General features: G+C 40.5%; 2 protein-coding genes and 2 long non-coding RNA genes across 5 annotated transcripts; 3 read left to right on the forward strand and 1 right to left on the reverse strand.

Annotated features, from left to right (window-relative positions):
• The first annotated feature begins 713 nt into the window (after positions 1 to 713).
• On the forward strand, positions 714 to 1,957 carry LOC140546016 (uncharacterized). Its single transcript, XR_011978298.1, has 2 exons — positions 714 to 954; positions 1,149 to 1,957. It is a non-coding gene; the product is annotated as an uncharacterized lncRNA (long non-coding RNA).
• Positions 1,958 to 4,009: 2,052 nt separating this feature from the next.
• Positions 4,010 to 6,120, forward strand: LOC140545761 (uncharacterized). Of its 2 annotated transcripts, XR_011978285.1 has the most exons (3): positions 4,010 to 4,374; positions 5,103 to 5,733; positions 5,995 to 6,120. It is a non-coding gene; the product is annotated as an uncharacterized lncRNA (long non-coding RNA). The 2 variants fall into 2 exon arrangements; XR_011978284.1 differs by having other exon boundaries at positions 5,103 to 6,120.
• A 4,633-nt stretch (positions 6,121 to 10,753) lies between these two features.
• Positions 10,754 to 15,042, forward strand: pnrc2 (proline-rich nuclear receptor coactivator 2). The gene is made up of 3 exons (XM_072668661.1): positions 10,754 to 10,915; positions 11,549 to 11,767; positions 12,247 to 15,042. Exon 3 carries the CDS (start codon positions 12,268 to 12,270, stop codon positions 12,745 to 12,747), a length of 480 nt encoding a protein of 159 aa, XP_072524762.1. The 5' UTR covers positions 10,754 to 10,915; positions 11,549 to 11,767; positions 12,247 to 12,267; the 3' UTR covers positions 12,748 to 15,042.
• LOC140546235 (macrophage mannose receptor 1-like) lies at positions 14,249 to 18,604 on the reverse strand. Its single transcript, XM_072669471.1, has 7 exons — positions 18,589 to 18,604; positions 18,151 to 18,486; positions 17,977 to 18,024; positions 16,675 to 17,022; positions 16,219 to 16,554; positions 15,814 to 16,137; positions 14,249 to 14,259 (listed from the first exon to the last, which is right to left on the reverse strand). The coding sequence occupies exons 1-7, from the start codon at positions 18,602 to 18,604 to the stop codon at positions 14,249 to 14,251; spliced, it is 1,419 nt and encodes a 472-aa protein (XP_072525572.1).
• Between the last annotated feature and the right edge of the window lie 45 nt (positions 18,605 to 18,649).

Genomic DNA, 18,649 nt, shown 5'->3' on the forward strand with positions numbered 1-18,649 from the left:
CAACACAGCCATATTGTTTAATCAGTATGTACTGTATTATTGCTGTTATTGTGAAATATATTTCCATATAGTACCATAGTAGTATAGTAGTATTACATTAGTAGTTGTAGCTGTTATGCAATGGGTGTTTTACCCAGCATTTAAAAAAAGAAATCTAAAGGTCAAAACTCAACAGTATTAAAATATTATTTATTGTATTTTTTTGTAATTCAGTATTCCAGGTACACAAACCTGAATTTGATATATATATAAGCTGTGTCGTGACGGTAATAAAATGCAGCTCTAAAATCTGATCATATGGGGATCATATGATCATACATTTTCAACACGGACATATTTTTTTATTAGTCATTAAATGTACATCCAAAACTGCAAAACAGGAGAAGCACGAGCAGCTGGCACTGCTCACAGTGTCAACAAATGAGAGGAACAAGAAAGAGGAGTGAAAAATCTGATAGATGGAACTTGTGAAATGTTATATGTTCAACAACATAAACAAATGAATATATATATATATATATATATATATATATATATATATATATATATATATATATATATATATATATATATAATAACACACGATAAACCGAAAACGAAGTGTTTTCCTGTGTGAGAAACCTCCACTGCCTGGCTCCAGAAGACGTAGCGCTAACTACGGCATCAACAAGCCCGCCTCGCTCCTCCTATTGGACAATGCGCCTCGGTGTTCGATCTTGATTGGTCGGTTCCCGCCAGACGCGACCTGCTCATTCTTGATGGAGGCGCCGTTAGCGGAGGAGAAGAGGCTGAGGAGAGGAGAGGAGTGAAGAACAGAGCAGAGTAATCTTGGCTGTTAGTTTTGGTTGTGTAAAGGTTGTTTACACACCGTGTGAGGACGTCTTCACTCTGCAATATTAATAACCAGCCTGTATCAAACCACTAGTGTTCTCCACAGGAACCTCGAGGAGGTCGGTAAGTCTATTTTTAGGGACACCACCCCTAAAATCTTTTTCAGCTCTGACGCATCTGATCCAGGACCACACCTGGGAATCTTTGGAGGAATGCATTATTGCACATATGCAGTGTAATGCACCTAGATAGTTACTGTTTTTAGAAGAGAACCTGCTGTTCATGCTGTTTATCTTTCTTTTCTGTCTGTCTTAAAGCATTGTCAAAAGTATGCGGACACACCATCTAATTAGTGGGCTCAGCTATTTCAGCCACACCCACTGCTAACAAGTGAACATCAAACGAACAGCCCCACAGTCTCTCTACCCTAACACTGGCAGCAGAATGGGTCGCACTGAAGATCTCAGTGACTTTCAGCGTGGCACTATCATAGGATGCCACCTGTCCAAAAAATCGGTACATGAAATTTCTGCCCTGCTGAAGATGCCCCAGTCCACTGTAAGTAGTGTTATAGTGAAGTGGAAGCGTCTAGGAGCTCCACCGCGAGGTGGCCGGCCACAGAAGCTCGCAAACCGAGACATCAAAGTGCTGGAGCGCGCAGCAAGTGGAAATGGTCTGTCCACTGTTACCGAGGTCCAGACCTCCTCTGAAAGAAACATCAGCCCCAGAACGGTTCACCAGGAGCTTCACACTTTGGCCGCAAAAAGGGCCGCAAACAAGCCTAAGGCCATCAAGCACATCAAGCCTGTCCTAAAACCAGACAACAAAGAAACTAGTGACACAAAAGAAAACACTGGTTCCAGTAATGAAGGGTGACTTTTCTTGTGTGTGTTAATTTTTATTTTTATCTTTACACAAGGTTCTGTTTGGGAATGTGACCTATTGTGAGAATTTCTCTCACCAGTCTTTCCGTACTGTTATGCTTTTATCCATTATACCATTTTTGCCCATTGCAAAGAACTGTAGACTCATGGAAGATGTGTTTTTCTATTAAATTAATGAACTACAAATGATGTTTTTCATTTGTGGTCTTTTCACATGATATAAATAAAGAATGGTTGTGTAATGAGTCGTGTTTTGGTAAATGTCAAGTTCCCTCTCTTATCCTAGTGGCTGCAAACTCCCTGTTTTATAAGATAGCAGTCTCATGCTCAAATCAGACATCAATCAATCTACTGACACCATCAGTGTTTTTTTTAAATGATGTAGCATCTTTGGGTTAACGTAGAAAAACAGCAGAGTGGTCACCTTATTGACTTGTGTCTTATCTTTAGTAGTGTCTAAACTTAGAGGTATCTTTGAATTTTTTGGCCTATTCAAACTAGCTGAGGTTTTTCTTGGGTAAATAGCAAAGCACTTTGGACAAAGTCGCTCTGGATAAGAGTGTCTGCTAAACGCCTTAAATGTAAATGTTAAATGGCATAAGATCAAACAGTAATACACATTAAGAGTGTCTACCAGTGTGGTGTAGCTCCTCCTCTGGCCTTGATGACCGTCTCACACCGCTTTGTTTTATGCAACCAGGCACAGGTACTCAGGACTGAAGAAAGTCCAGCCTAACTCAAGACTTTCCAGTGAAATACGTTGTTGGGAGTGACGACACACCACAGCACTTTCTCATGTTTTCACAACATTCACACAAAATCTAAGGCTGTAAAATTGACCTTAAGAAAGCCCTTAGGTAAAACTCAAGACATTTTCGCACTTAACTCTAACCCTTTCATGAATGGTGTCCACTATAGTGGACACAGAGTGATAAGCCATAACATAAATACCACCTGAGGACAGATAACAGATCTGACCATTCGACTCATGGACTCCACAAGAGGGCCTTCTGTGGTATCAGCCACCAAGACGTTAGCAGCAGATAAGTTGTGTAGTAAGTTGTGAGGTGGGGCTTCTGTGGATCACATTAATTGACCCTGTCACCGGTTCACAGGTAAAAGGTTCCTTTCTTGAACTACTTTTGGTAGGTACTGACCACTACATACTGGGAACACCCCAGTATTTTTGGAGATGCTCTGACCCATCCATGTCATTTTTCCTGTTGTTAACAACGTCACCTTCACAAACTGACTGTTTACATGGTGGCTAATATAGCCCAACCCTTAACAGACGCCACTGTAGATGAAGATACTCATAATATATGGGCATTTCTTAAACCTTTACTGTGTTGCTGAATAATTGATTTATTAATATTCCCTAAAAGCTACCCTGGAATATTACATCATAAATCCAAAATGGTGGCTGGCAGTGGACATCATCATGTGATATCTGGTAGATCTTATAAATGTGTTTATTCTTCAAAGAATAAACACATTCTTTGAAGAATTATTCTTCCAGGACATAAATTGGTACAATTTATGTCCTGATCAAGTTGTAGGGAATACCAATTTAATCAATATTACCACACTAGTGTTTACATATCATTTATGAGGACCCATTAAGTCATTTGGGTAAAATAGCATTAGAATAGAATATAGTAATAGAATGATATAGTTATCTAAATACTTTATTAATAAATTGTTAATAACTGTATAGTATATGGTAGTATATATGTTATATTCAGAAACATTTTATTCTACATATATTTCAGTATTATCTATTATTTCTTCCAATATAACATTATTATATTATATTTTAATATAAATGTACGTGTGTGCCAAAAAATCAGTTATCTTCACGTTATACATCAAATGGAAATTTAGCAACATTATTTAAATATCATAGAAATTATAATAGATAATCATTTATGTTCTTTTTGTGTGGTCATAGCTCATTTCATATCGTAATTTTGCTGGAATGTATAATAATATGATAAAATAATAATATGAATAAAAGGCTTTATATAATGTTAAAGTATTGCTTTTATACTAAGTACACCTATATATTTTTGTGTTTTTGAATGGAAAATTCAATTATATATATATATATATATATATATATATATATATATATATATATATATATATATATATATATGCAATATGCAATATGCAAATATTGCAAATATTTAAAATCATGTCTAGTACATTCGTTTGTTTAGGAATGCTGTGTGCAACAGGCGTGACATCTAGTGGTCATGTGCTGCTACTACATCAACAGTGCAACAGTTCCTCTCTCTGAACGTTTTTGAGGCCTGTCTGAGGTGCTGTAGGACGGGCGTTTGTGTTACAGCATGTTAATACGTTCGCGTGTTTTAGAGCAGTCTGGTTATATGGACTGTTCACTGTCGGTGTTGGTGTTTAGACACCTAATCTAACCGCTTTGTCCAGCCGGCGAGAGGAGGGCGCTAAAGCAGCGGTTTGGATGCGATGCTCTGAAAAACCCCCGAGCAGAAGAAGAAGATCGTAGTTTTTTTAGTTGTTAATTTCGGGGTTCGGAGGTTGTTTACGCACCGCGTGGGACCTTTTACAATCAAAGCTGAAGCAGAAATAATCAGCCCCTGTCAAACCAGCGGCTTGGCTTGCGCCGTGGAAGTCGGTAAGTCGGTAAGTCGGTAGGTCGGTAGGTCGGGTGCCTGTTGGGTTCTGTTGTGGTTGTTAACAAAGTCTGCACCCGCCGCCATGTTGGAGAGGGACTCTCATTGTTATGATGTGGAGCCATAATCCATGACGTACACTTTTTAGGACTGAGCAATTTTTGTTATTAGCAAAATTCACAGTTTAATTCGGCTGGAGTCTGAATAAAACACATTTTTTTGTGAGTTTTGTGAGATTCCTGGGCCGTCGTGCTGCACTGTCCCGTTGCGGTCTATCTGCAGAGTTTAGATGGTGTTTAGGCAGAGGAACCTTCAGCTTGGACCTCCTGAGGTAGTTCTGGTGCTAGTTTTCTTTTAACCAGATCTTTGCTTCAGAATTTGCTGCTATTTAATTAAAACCATTCTTCTCTCCACCTGTGAAATTTTATCTGTGCCACTGGCTGCAATGTAATGCCAAATCTTGATCAGTTCACCCCCCTGAGTTCTTTATTAACCAAATCCAGCATTTTCCAATATGCATCAGACTTGGTTCTTGATCACGTATTGTGACATTTCTTCTAATGTCTCTTCCATGAATGTTAAATGCATGTTTCAGTTTTTTTTTTCAATTTCTGACACATCCGATCCAGGTTTCCCCGAAAGGTGGGAACCCCTGGAATGCATTTTAGTACATATAGAGCATGATGCAGACAAAGTAACAGATTTGTCCTTTCTTTTCTGTCTGTCTTAGGTGACCACCAGTGTGACCAGTATGGTAAGTGGTGAAGGATACTGTGCATTGACAAAAGTATGTGAACATCCCTTCTAATTAGGGGGTTCAGCTGTTTCAGCCACGTCCACTGCCAACGAGCGAACATCAAGCATACAGCCCCACAATCCCTGTACACAAACACTGTCAGTAGAATGGGTCGCAGCGAAGACCTCAGTGACTTTCAGCGTGGCACTATTATAGGATGCCACCTTTCCAAAAAATCGGTGCGTGAAATTTCTGCCCTGCTGGAGATGCCCCGGTCCACTGTAAGTAATGTTATAATGGAGTGGAAGCGCCTTGGAATCACAACACCCCTACCGCGAAGCGGCCGGCCACAGAAGCACTCAGACAAAGATAACAAAGTGCTGGAGCGTGTGGCAAGTGAAAATGGCCTGTCTTCTGTTATGGCACTCACTACCGAGGTCCCGACCTCCTCTGGAAAAAACGTCAGCCCCAGAACAGTTCACCAGGAGGTTCACAGTTTAGGTTTCCCTGGTCAAACAGCTGCAAACCATGCTAAGGTCATTAAGAGCAGCGCAAAGCCCGTCTTAAAACCACCCAGCAAAGAAACAAGGAAGACGAAAGAACACACCGTTTCCAGTAACGAAGGGTGAGTTTTCTTGCGTGTGGCTGTTTCTTGTTTGGATATTTTTCATCACCTTAGGTATCTTAAGTGCACAGACAGAAATGCTATTCATTAGTAATTACTCAAACATTTAATAAGACGAAAATGCACCACACAACAACAAAAAATCATATTTTAACATATAAATATTTGGACACTCTACCCTTGCCTTTAACAAAGTTGTATAAGAAACTGAAAAAAAAAACACCCCTTCAGTTACAAGTACTTACAAAGTCTTTGTGTTAGGAACCCCAGTGTCTGTGAAGAGGATCAGGGACACATGGATGCCCAGACAACAGCTGAACCAGCAGCCCAGTCTGTGGAGGGAGAACTCTCCACACTGAGCCACAGCACTGAGGCCCAGAGCAGAGATTTAAAGCAATTTGAAGCATTCAGCTTTTCTGATTTGAACTTTACCAGTGATGCTACTTTTGGTTGTTTGAACTAATCCATTCCCTGTTGTAAAAACATTATTAGCTCAGCTGTTATGTTTATGGTTGCATGATTAAGAACATTTTGAAGATTGTTTTTTTTATTATTATTATTCTTTTCATTCATTCATTCTTTTTTAAAAATTCTCTTTCCTGTAAGTTCTGAAAAGAATGAATTAAACATTCTCTTAAGTTATGTTCAGTTTTATATCTTCTCTTTCTACTGTTTGAGATATCACAATTATAGAAATAATAACAGGGTGTTTCTGTACATACAATTCTCATGAGAACATGTAAGGTTTTTTAGCGGCTTCCTGAATTATGTATCACATTGGTTCTTCAGGTATGATAGTATATCAAGCGCAGTTGTGATTTTTCTTGCTCAAACACTGAAAGATGAGTTGAACCAGGTGTGTTTGATAAAAAGATAAAACAGCAGACCCTAATATAGTAAATCAAATACTATACCTGACACTTAACACAAAGCTGCACTAACATTTTCAGTAAGCAAACCCCTTGACCTCTGGGGTAATCAGTCAAGACATGCTTGACTAATTTGCAAATCTTTGGTTGTTTAGTGCTGCAGCTACAAGGATAACTGACAAGCACTAGAAGTCAGTAGTCACCCAAATCTTTTATGTAAAAAAAGCCTCTCTCATCCTATTCTTGAGATGGCATGTGAAGCCTCCTGAATGTTCAAAACCACATTGTGAAGCTTAGTTAATGTTTATAGTTCACAGAAAATCACAACATGCCCTGAACCACGCCAGCATGTCTGGGCCACCTTTTTCGAGATTTGAATGTGGTTTAAGATGTGGGTTGAGTTGGGTGACTATATACTCCCTGTGAATGTTGCAATGATGCAAAATGGGCACACCAAACATGTCTTAGCTGATTTACTGCATTTGGGGTGAGTGGCTCCTGTGTTTTCCATTTCCTTAACCAGTCATGTGAAGCTCATATTTAAACTGCTGTCTATTTTAAAACACTAATTTGGAGATGGGGGATCATGGCGCTAAAACCCTGCTGGATTTCTTTTACTCCTAGAACACTAAATGGCATCAGAGATCAACACAACACAACCTTTTATTAGTATATACTGTATTGTTGCTGTTGCTTGGTGTAAATCTGAGGGAAAATCTGACCTTGTATACATAAACATTTCAAGGAGTGCCTTCAGGAAATATGTAAATATTTATGTAAAACTATAGACTGGGCTTGACTGTGAGGGGATACCTCCAGGCAAAACCGCCATCCCCATTACATTCAATTTGGATGAATGTTGTTACATTGTATACCAATCTTCAAAATCATATGTCAGTACATGAAAGAAACATCGTACCACATGTTGGTGTACACACTAAAAGGACCTTTTGTGTAAGTGTCCCTCATATTTGGCCTCGACCTGAGTGTTCTGCCTGTGTGGCATATTTTTTCCCAAACATTGACCTCAGTGTGTGTAGCTTCACCATCTGACCAAATATGGTTTGAGAGGTTTGAAGTTTTATGTGTCAACTACAACTAGAGTATAACTTGTAAATACCGTGTTGCAATTTGTGGGGACTGATTGGACTTCATTGCATACATGTTCAGATCAATCCAATCCTGAATTGATGTCCTATCAATCAGTAACACTTTTAAGTAAAACTCCATTTATATAGGTTTATGAATGGTTTAATATGTGTTTATTAATAACCACCTAACACATCACTAATAAGCAGTTACAACACCAATAAAAAAGTAAACAGTCATCTGTCTATTTTCATCTGTACTGTTAAATCTCAAATGTTGCCGGTTCCCTTTCTTCTTTTGTCTGCTCTGTTAGACACTATTAGTCACTTCTCAGCTTCAGTATATATTTTTTGTTAGAGGTTACTCCTAATCAGCCTAGTTTTCTAGTCACAAATCATCTGACATTTTCATGTTGTACTGTTTACTCGCTATCTATATATTAATGACTTATCAACACTTATAAACACAACAGATTGTCATAGCATAAGGTGTAAAACAGTGAGTTGTGTTACTAACATCAACAATACTGAGAATGTGAAGGTCAGCAAGCAAATATTCATCAGCAAACGTCGTCACTTCATATGTTAATGTAAGCTGATCAAATGTAAGTTAACAGATCTCTGCTGAAGCTGGCAGCTAGAGCACTGGTTGATGAAGAACCCTCAGTAAAATCAGGAACCAGCAATATCTGAGCTTTAACAGTATGGAGAAATGTGGGCTCAACCCCCCAATGTCTCACATCTAATGTCAACGTATGCTCCCACCCCCACCCACCAACCATGAGACAAACAATCAGGCGTGAAAAAACACAAATGGGCACTGGACATTAACAAAACACCCCAACTTCACACCTAGGCTTCTTCTAAAGGGAACCAGAGTCATCTTCCTGCCATCATCAATATTACACCCCAATCTACACACCTCTTCCCAACTTTTGATCTGGTCAAGTGAGAAACGTGGGGATGGGTGATAACAGTCCGTACCCTGTGAGAATGTGTCCAGTAGGGGATGGGTGGGTATGTTGGGTATGTTGTTAATTATTTCAAAAAGTGTGACACACTTAACAAATAGCCCATGGCTTAAATTACTTAATTTAATAAAAACTATTTTTAAATATCCTACTATTTTGAGCAAAAAGCCCAGTGTGGCCACAGTTACACAGGAGCCAAGTTCAGTGACCCCTCATCCCCTAGCGTCCTTCCACAACCACCGAGTCACTGGGTATCTCTGCCCATGGGTCCTTACACTGAAATAGAAACACTCTATAAACCACCAGATATATAATAAGGAAAATGCATGCCACCTGGGATACCATAGCAATGTAATTTCTTCAGTAGAAAAATGTCCAGATATCAACAGCAAGACATCCCTTTTATGAATACCGGTTTATCAGTACAGAAGCATGAAGTCCAGAACCAGCCAGTTCTAAGACCGCTTCTTCCCCCAGGCTGCCAGGCTGTTGAACAGCCAGTAACAAAGTAATCAGTCCATAGCCCGCATATCTCACAACAGTCAGCACCACTATGGATCTGTATAGACAAACCACAAACCATATCACATCTTCACCCCACACAAACTCCCTTTGCACCCTGCACTTTACTAACTGGTACTGTCAGTCCAGTCACATTAAACATGACCAAAGGCTTGTGTCTTTCATGGGGCTCACCAATATATGTGTAACAACTGTATTTAAATTGTGTATTTTACGACTGGACAATGAAGTTTTCACTTATCTTTAGACCTGGGTTCAAGTGATGTGACAATAAACATGATTTGGTTTGATTTGAAGAAGCAAAATGTGGACACCAAACATGTCTAGGCTGATCCACCACATCTTCATGAGTGAAAGATTGTATATTTGTTTTTTTTCATGGCCTTAAACAGCCATGTGAAGCCCTGAATTAAGCTGCAGTCCAACTGTAACACTTTACTTTTGGAGATATGGGACCATGGTGCAAAACACCATGCTGAATTTAGGGGGGGTTATTGCACATTGTATTTTAAAATTGAGGGATCTCTATTCCCTGAACATGTGTGTATAGTTTAAGTGTGTGTATGTGGTCCGCTGGGAGCAGTGCTGGCTGTGTATTCTGAGGGCAGCAGGAAGGAAGGACCTGCGATACCGCTTCTTCACACACTTGGGATGAAGCAGCCTGTCACTAAAGGAGGTGCCAGAGTCTCATGCATGGGGTGGGAGCTGTTCTCCAGCATGGATGCCATACCATGTGAAACATACCTCTATATTATATGCTTTCCATATTATATATTACCATTGTTGAACTGGTAGCTGTAGCCGTCCCAGAAATGGGTGTTTTTCAAATGGGCCTCAACAAGAATTACTCTTATGTGTGATACAGGTAATAAGCGAATGTTGAATTTGAGCAATTTAGATATTTCCCACTGAGTGTAAATTGCAAAGAGCATTGCCTGTTACATTAGCTTTGACAGACAACTTCTAATGTATTAAAGTAGTGGAAGGACACACATGGCCATATATGCATGCATAGAGGATCAGGTTTCCCACACTTTTGTCTGTGTGCTCTTCGACTTGCAGTTAAGAGACAGACATTTAATATAGAGATATTTATGGATGAAATGTGACATTCTCAGTAAGTGTAGTAACCATTTTGTATGAGAATATGTGTCATGACTGTAATAAAATGCTGTTCGTGTTAAAAAATATCATATTTCCCCCCAAAAACTACAAATATGTGAATAGTGCTAGGCAGCATGGACATCTGGCACTGCTCATTGTGACAACAATAGAAAGGGGAAAACCAGATTGATGGAAGTCAGAAACTGCAATGTGTTCAACAATACAGAAGGACACGAACAAAATGGAAAACCGTGCAATAAACAAAAACCGAAAACGAGAAGTTCTCCTTTGTGAAAACCTCCACTGACCGTTGCCTCGCTCATGACGTAACGAAGGCAGCAACAAGCCTGCCTCGCCTCTCCTATTGGGCAACGCGCTACGATGCCTGATTCTGATTGGTCGGTTCCCGCGAGACATGAACTACTTATTCTTGATGGAGGAGCCATTTTGTTGTGAGAGAGAGAGACGGAGGAGAGAGGAGGACAGGAGAGTACTCTTGGGTTTTTAGTTTCAGGGTTTAGAGGTTGTTTACACACCGTGAGAAGAGCTTCTTCACTCAGAGCTGCAGCATAACCAACCGGTCTGGGTCAAACGACTGGCTTTCGCCGCCAGAACTCCGAGGAAGTCGGTAAGTCGGGGTTTGTTGTATTTGTTAACCAAGCCTGCCTCCGCCATGTTGGAGAGGGACGCTTCTTTGTTTTGGTGTGAAGCCAAAATCCACGACCTACATGTTTCTCTTATTTAGTGCTTAGTTCAGATCATGCATGCATTTCTGTGGTCTTTATTATTTAGATCCCATTAGCTAGATAGGACCAGAAAATTAATATGGCCACAAAATCGTGTTTCTTTAATAAGCTGCAACTTGTAGATATGTAGCTAGTTAGTGAGCTTTGTATTGTCTAAGAGACTGAATTAAAAAGTGTATTTATTTATTTATTTATTTTAAAGGAGTTAACTGGCTGACTATCAAGAATTTCATCCACATACTAGCTAGCTATTTTTCTTGGATTTGCTAAATTTGAAAAGCTTATCAAATCCAATCCAGTTTCCCATTTTAAAATGTACATGGTTTTGCACCGTTCTGCTCCCTTTATGAAGCATGTGGTTGGTTGTGTTTTAGTGAGAAAAGTGCATTAGCTATAATCTTCATCACATTGCTGACACCCACCCCCTCCTAATTGTCGTAATAATTATGTAGAAAACCAACTGTGATGTAGGAAAATGTACCCCCCAAAAAAACATCTCCAAATTGCCTCCTCAGATCAGGGACTTCCCAGTGCGCCGTGTGCTGGGGTGAACTGATGTTCAGCTCGGCTTCACGACAAAACATCGCTCGCTGGCACATGAAAACCTCGGACACTGTGGGCCTAAAGCGTGCAGTGAGAAGTAGATCGACTACTTCGAGGACCTGGAGCCCGATTGGAGAGGAGAAATTAAGAATTAGACACATCTACGCACTCAGCTTCTTCAACACAAAGAGGTATGTCTGCGCTTCCTCAGGAAAGGCGATGGGGGATGGGCCGAGGCTGCTGGCTGCGCTGCGCGTAGCTCTTTGTTATTGCCAAGCCGGACGTTACCAGATTTATTTTCCTACCCTTTAATGGTTGGAGTTTAAAACCTTTTTTTCTGTCGGCTGGTTGCTGTAGTAATTGATCACAGTTACGCAATCAGTTAAGCTCAGTTTTGTGATGTTTTTCCCCATTGTAGAATAAACCCGTTATGTAACGTTAAGGCTTGTTTTGATTGGGCTGCTCTGTTCTTGTTTACACCAGAGGGGGCTTCATATTGTAGAGTAGTTGAAGTTATTTTATCAGTGCTGTAGTGACTTATTTATTTAAATGTAATTTGACAGGAACCAAGACTTTGGTTCTAGGCATAAGCCTAGAAGTGTGTTGCATTTCAAGACAGATGCTGTTTGTCTTTCTGTGCCTTTACTTATTCTTAATTTTGTTCTTAAAGGTGACATCCAGTGTGTGCAGTATGGGAGGTGGTGAAAGATACAACATTCCAGTGTCCCACCCCGATCACACAGCGTTGAAAAAGAACCACCAGGTTGGCAGGGCCAAACAAAGAAGTCGTAACCAAAACGGAGGCGTGCTTGCTGCCTCTTCTGGAGCACTGGTGGGACCCCACCTCCACGGCCACCGCAGGAGCGACAAGGGTAGTGGCTACTCATGGTCTCCTGAGGCGCGGCAGGCCGCGTCGGCGGAGAAGAAGAATGGGACTGTTCGCTTCGCCACACCATATGACCAAAACTGGGAGGGTGCGGTGTCTCATCTGAACAACCTTTTGGCAGTCCAGTGTGGCCACAGTTACGCTGGAGCCAAGTTCAGTGACCCCCCATCCCCTAGCGTCCTTCCCAAACCACCCAGTCACTGGGTATCTCTGCCCATGGGTCCTTGCGATCGCCGTGAGATGATGGCCTTTCAGTTAAAGAGCCTTCTGAAGGTGCAAGCGTGAGGATGACTTTCACTGATCTCTCTATGTTTAACGAAGGCTCCCTTTTTTTTTTTAAACTCTTACCTTCCTGAAACGCTGCAGCACTGCAATACTATCTTTTTAATTAGGTTTTTATGGAAAAAAAAATAATTGGGACCATTGGCATTGATAACATTTTAGTCCATGATTGAGCTCAAAGCCAGATCTATTGGCTGGTTTCCTTGACCCATATTAAGATTAATCTCGGTCCAAGTAGGGTTTTAGTGTTACAACACTGTTTAAAATTTCTGCTTAGGCCGAGACTAGCCTTAATCCATGTGCATGGAACTAGGCCCTATATATAATTTTAAAAAATAAATAATAATAAAAAAAAGTCCCCAGAGGTGTTCTGCTGCTGCAGCCTTGCAGGTGGGGGAGGTTTTGGTGGAGCTGTATGCCTTTGAACGATGAACTGGATTTTCTTCTCGCGTCTCGCTGTTTTTTTTTGTTCTTTTTTGTATTGGCCGTTATACATCCATAGTTTGCCAGTAAATCAGTTTTTCTAAAACGGAGGCTTATTGCACACCCTCGACATGATGTTTTAATCACAACAGGTTTGTGTAAGAAGCTCTCTGTTCTAAAGCACATCAGCATTTGTAGCACACGGGTCCTTAGATTTGCAAATACAGCATTTGCTAGTGTCGTTTCCTGGGGGGCAGGGGATGAAGCTGCTCGACTCTGTTCTGAAGAGCAGACTGAATGTGGAAGAACAGGCTGTGTTGTGGTTTAACCTCGGACTGACGTGTGTATTTGTGATGCACAGACCTTGTGCCTTCAACGCCTGTACTTTTTTTTTTTTTTTTTTTTTTTTTTTTTTTTAAAAAAAACTGCGCTGTGCGCACTGCACTATAGGTGTTGAAATGCAGCAAGGTTTGTAAGTCCGTAGCATTATTCCTATCGCGTAATCAATCGTAAGTGTTTGAGTTTACTTAAGCAATAGTAAGGACTCCCCTTTCGCTTATGTCATGGTAAAGTGCCATGTGTGCCACAGCAGGCGAAAGCATTATACATATATCTGGGAATACAATCAGTAATGTTTTAAGCTTCTCAAGCATCTCTTCAGAACACCTACACTGCAAGCTCTTTGCGGAGGAGGGTCCAAGCTGCCTGCAGGAGACGGGGTGGAGATGTTCCTCACCCTTGATCTTGCTTTATGGCCTTGTTTGCACTGTGGCGTATTCTGAGTTGATGTTTTGTAGCACTGCGCACGTTTCAAGATGTGGGATGTGAGTTTGGATGTGTTTACGTACAAGGAGGGGAGCAAACAAACCAAAAGGTCTTTCCCAAAGCCTGCCAAAACTGTACACCTCCCTTTCATGCTTGATGTTCACTTTGCACTGCTGTTGAGTTACTGTTCTTCCTGTGGTGGGTACATATAACACAACAGCGCCCCCTATGTATTGTTCTTTTTTTTTTTTTTTTTTTTTTTTAAGTTACTCATGTTAAGCAGCGTATGGAGTTGTCTACCTCTCTTTCGCAACCGTTAACGGCCGCCTAAAAGACAACAAAACAAAGCCTGATGTGTAAGGAGAGCCATGTAAATAATGAAATGTATAAAATATTGTAGCATATTGTACATTGTGCAGGGTTGTTTTAAACCTGCTGAAAAAGTATTTTAGTAATAACACTGAATGTGTAAGTCATGTTGAAGGCATGACTGGATTTAAAACAATTAAATATTATTTTTGTTTAAAAAAAAAAAAAAGATACCATTTGCCCATAGCATGTGAACCCCTGCACTGTGCTGACTTGCCAGTGACCTTGCACATGATGCTTTTATTTTGTGTAATGCACAGTAATTCAAGGGTGAAAACATGCTTTAAGTGCAAAAAAAAATGTGAATTTTAAAAGGGACTTTTACACGCACACTTCTAATTACAGTGAAGGCACTTTTTTTGCAATAGTAAAAACTAGGTTAGATTTAGTGTTCAAATTGCTCACCTTTTGATTTACTGTTTCAGTTTTTCAAAGCTTATTTTCTAGTTAATGCTGTCTTGAACCCAAAACGTCAGTCTTTCCTCCGCAGGCTGATGTTTTTGGTGCATATTGCTGCTCCAGGGAACTTTTTATTATTATTATTATTTTTTTTTTATTTCTTGTGTGTGTGTGTAAAAGTCTGTAAAGAATTGGCTTTGAATTTGTCCCAACTTAAGTATCACTGTGGAAAAATACCTTGCTGCCCCATTTGATATTAATTGGTATGTACTAAAGAGGTTTTTGAAAGCACTGCATCATTTGGCTAAAAAAAAATAAATCCCCTCCTTTCCCCCCCCAAAAGTGTCTTTTTACTGTTCTAATTTGAGTGTATTTGGGTTTTATTGTGTTGGTCTTGATTTATTTTATGTTAATGAATTCCACACAGTTGGGAGTCCCTAGTGTCATGTACTAATTTGTCACATCAGGGACTAGGTTTGGAAGCAGATCAACAACTGAGAGCTACAGCCTCGAAACATGGTGGAGGTAGTTTCACACATTTCTATCAAGACTTCCCCCTGCTCACTTTCCTGAATTTCGCCTCTTTGCACCTAGCTTCTGATTGCTGGGTGAGGCCTCAGAAAAAGCCAGTCACATGTCCAGTGCAAAAGTCTGGTGGTGTGCTGCTCTCCAGTGTTCTCTGAATATGATTATGGTAAGGATTCTCAGAAATGCTCCCTCAAAGAGGCTGCTAAGTTTCGATTGTACTTTTGTGACCTGAATTATTGATGGAATTGACTCTCTTAAATACTCTTAAAAGCTTTAATCTTTTCTCTGCTGTAAAATAGATTAAATCAACCCTGTCTTCTGTACAGCAAGAGTTATTTTGTAGGAAGAATAGGAAAAGAAAGGTGAAGGACGCTTTGTTGAATGTTATTTACTCAGAAATATCAGTAGACACCAGCACAGTAAAATAGAAATAGGTTTTTGCTTACATTTATGCATAGATATGAAGGTATTAAAGGGTAAAGCAAAATCCAAACAAACACCCACTACTTGTAGATGAGTGTGTAAAACACTAGTTATAAGAAGAGGATTGGTTTACAGTACACAAAGCTCTGAATTTAGACCTACAGTTCTTATCGATCCATTTGAAGTCTTGCTTTGTGTCAATGGCACCACAGTGGTGGGACAGTGAAGGCTCTGGTGGTCCCCCTCCCACCCAGTTGGTCCAAGAACCCAAACCACTCCCATCGGACCAAAACCAGAAGCCAAAGAGTCGACTCTGTCCAAGCCCCACCCACAATGTCCCAGAGACTCGCCTCCTCCTGAGCTCATTCTTCACCTTAGTTTGGTCACACTCAGTCCGAATGTGTAGAAGACCAGTCCTGTTACCTTCCTGACAGTAGTCCAGAGCGCTCTCCCAGTTCATACCGCCATCACTGACATGAATGGAAGCTGACGGAGACAAAAGCAAATGTTTTAGAGTGACGTCAGAGACACTGGAAGTGTGTGTGTGTGTGTGAGGTCAGGACTTACTGCTGTAGCACAGAGCAGGTCCAGTATTGCTACACGGCACTGAATACAACTTTCCTGATACTAGTTTTACACAGTCTGATGGGAAAGGCCCAGGGTGACCATCCCACCAGTTTCTGTAAGCAGAGCGTCCTCCATCAGTCCACTCCCAGTCATCACGCAGCAGGCTGATCCAGAAGGGCGTGGTGCTGGTCATCCCTTTTATCTTCACTGCTTCATTCTGGTCCTGATCTCTGATGCTGACCAGATCAGTGTAGTTCCTCCTGCAGTAAGTCTGAGCTTCATACCGGGTCAGAGACTGAGTGATCAGATGATAGCTGAAGATGAGGTCAGTCACATCTGAGGGGAGAGAATGTAAAGCTATTCTTATTGATAAATTTCAAATTTAGAGTTGGATCTGAAAGAAACAATTCAAATTTGATACAATTAAACAATCCATGGTTAATAGTCAGTATTTACCTTGTTTATAACACATGAAATTCCTTTTCTCTGAGCACTGAAGACTTTCCCATGAACCATCAGCCTTCATAGCAGCACAGCACGGCCCTGACCCACAGTCTCCTGACAGAGCACTGAAGGTAACTTCATCACCATTAGACCATTTAGTACTGGACTGATTCCGGTACAGACCAGTCCAGGCAGAACCGATACCAGTCAGATTAATCAGTGCAGTGATGTCTTCCACATCGTACACAGTGACCAGGTCAGTGTAGTTGGCTCTGCAAGCTGCTCGAGCTTCAGTCTGAGTCATGTTCATCCCAATGAAATGGAAAGTTGTAAAGAGATTTCGTTCTGCAGGAGAAAAGACTGGAGAAATGTTCTCTAGTTAATGGAGCAGAACAGAAATGACAGGTGTAGGTGTGATGTGTGTGATTCTATTTGAACCTTTACTCTTGTTTTACACTACACTTTATAATTAGTCATGTAGATTTCCATGCATATGTTCAACTTTGTTTTGTATAATTTCTGTTTAAAGTTCACTTTAGTTTTAGCACTGGAGCTACAAAACTTATGTAGCTAACAAGTAAAAGAAGTGTATATCCCACCACTTAGCACCAATGATGCTAAATGCATGCCAAAACAATCATATACTCTTCCCAGACTGTGCAGATGTGTTCAGTAATCTCTAATAAACTTGCAGATGTGCTTCTGACACTGTATAACTTACTGCTACCTAGAAACATGAACTGACTTATGGCTGAAATTTAGTCTTTACTGTGCAGCTTTAGTCCGTGTTTATAAATATCAGTTTTGTAATGAGTTTTATTAAAGTTAGAAACCCACATCAAATCAGCCTTCAGGGTTTAACATTTAACCGAGTTTAACAAGTTTAATTTGTTCTGGACAGCAACAACTTTGTAGTGAAAGATAAGGCAGTGAGCTGGGTCATGTGTTTGTTATCTCACCACTAGAGGGCCTTAGTTTGACTCTAAAAAGCTATTCTTAAGCAGAGAGAAATTGTGCAGGAAAAACTGCACCAGGTTTCAGATCTAAATGGTTAAGAAAATTCTCTTAACTTCATATTTTTCATTATTATTTTTTTTACAATGATTCTACTTTACATAAAATTTTAACAATGCCTAATTAATGCCAGTAGAAGCCTTGCTCTGTGTCTGTGGCATAATAGTGGTGGGTCAGTGAAGGCTCTGGTGTTCTCCCTCCCACCCAGTTGGTCCAAGTCCCATCAGTCCCATCAGACCAAAAACTCAGAAGCTAGAGAGTCAAAGTCAGACTTAATGTGCAGAAGACTGATCCTGTTACCTTTCTTACAGTAGTCCAGATGTCTGTCCAAGCTGACATTTACAGACACTGATAGAGACAGAAAAGACAATGTTTTGCAGTGAGATCAGAGACACTGACTGATGTAAGGTGTGTTATATTGATGGTACTGGACACTGCTGAGAGAGGTAGAGTGTGTGTGAAGTCAGGACTTACTGTTGTAGCACAGAGCAGCAGACACACTATTACTGCATGGCACGGTTTCCCATTTCCCATTTCTCAGCCATGTACAGTTTGATGATGATCGAGGTTGACCAGCCCACCAGTTTCTGTAAGCAGAGTGTCCTCCATCAGTCCACTCCCAGTCATCACGCAGCAGGCCGATCCAGAAGGGCGTGGTGCTGTTCATCCCTTTTATCTTCACTGCTTCATTCTGGACCTGATCTCTGATGCTGACCAGATCAGTGTAGCTCTTCCTGCAGTAAGTCTGAGCTTCATACCAGGTCAGAGACTGAGTGATTAGATGATAGCTGAAGGTGAGGTCAGTCTCATCTGTGGAGGGGAAAGAAAGGACACTGAATTTTGATGCAAACAGAGAAAAGACATACAGAGTTCATACAGTTTAAATCTCTATAGTTAATAGTCCGTTTTTACCTTGTTTATAACACATGAAATTCCTTTTCTCTGTGCACTGAAGACTTTCCCATGAACCATC

Source organism: Salminus brasiliensis, chromosome 23, assembly GCF_030463535.1.
Source record: "Salminus brasiliensis chromosome 23, fSalBra1.hap2, whole genome shotgun sequence".
Lineage (NCBI taxonomy): Eukaryota > Metazoa > Chordata > Actinopteri > Characiformes > Bryconidae > Salminus > Salminus brasiliensis.

Excerpts from the sequence above, each read along its gene's own strand:
- pnrc2 (XM_072668661.1), top strand. The coding sequence starts at position 12,268 with ATGGGAGGTGGTGAAAGATACAACATTCCAGTGTCCCACCCCGATCAC.
- LOC140546235 (XM_072669471.1), bottom strand. Across the intron at positions 18,025-18,150 it reads TGCTGCTCTGTGCTACAACA|TGTCTGTAAATGTCAGCTTG; the intron begins GTAAGTCCTGAC and ends TGTCTCTATCAG. Across the intron at positions 16,138-16,218 it reads ACCTGCTCTGTGCTACAGCA|CTTCCATTCATGTCAGTGAT; the intron begins GTAAGTCCTGAC and ends TGTCTCCGTCAG.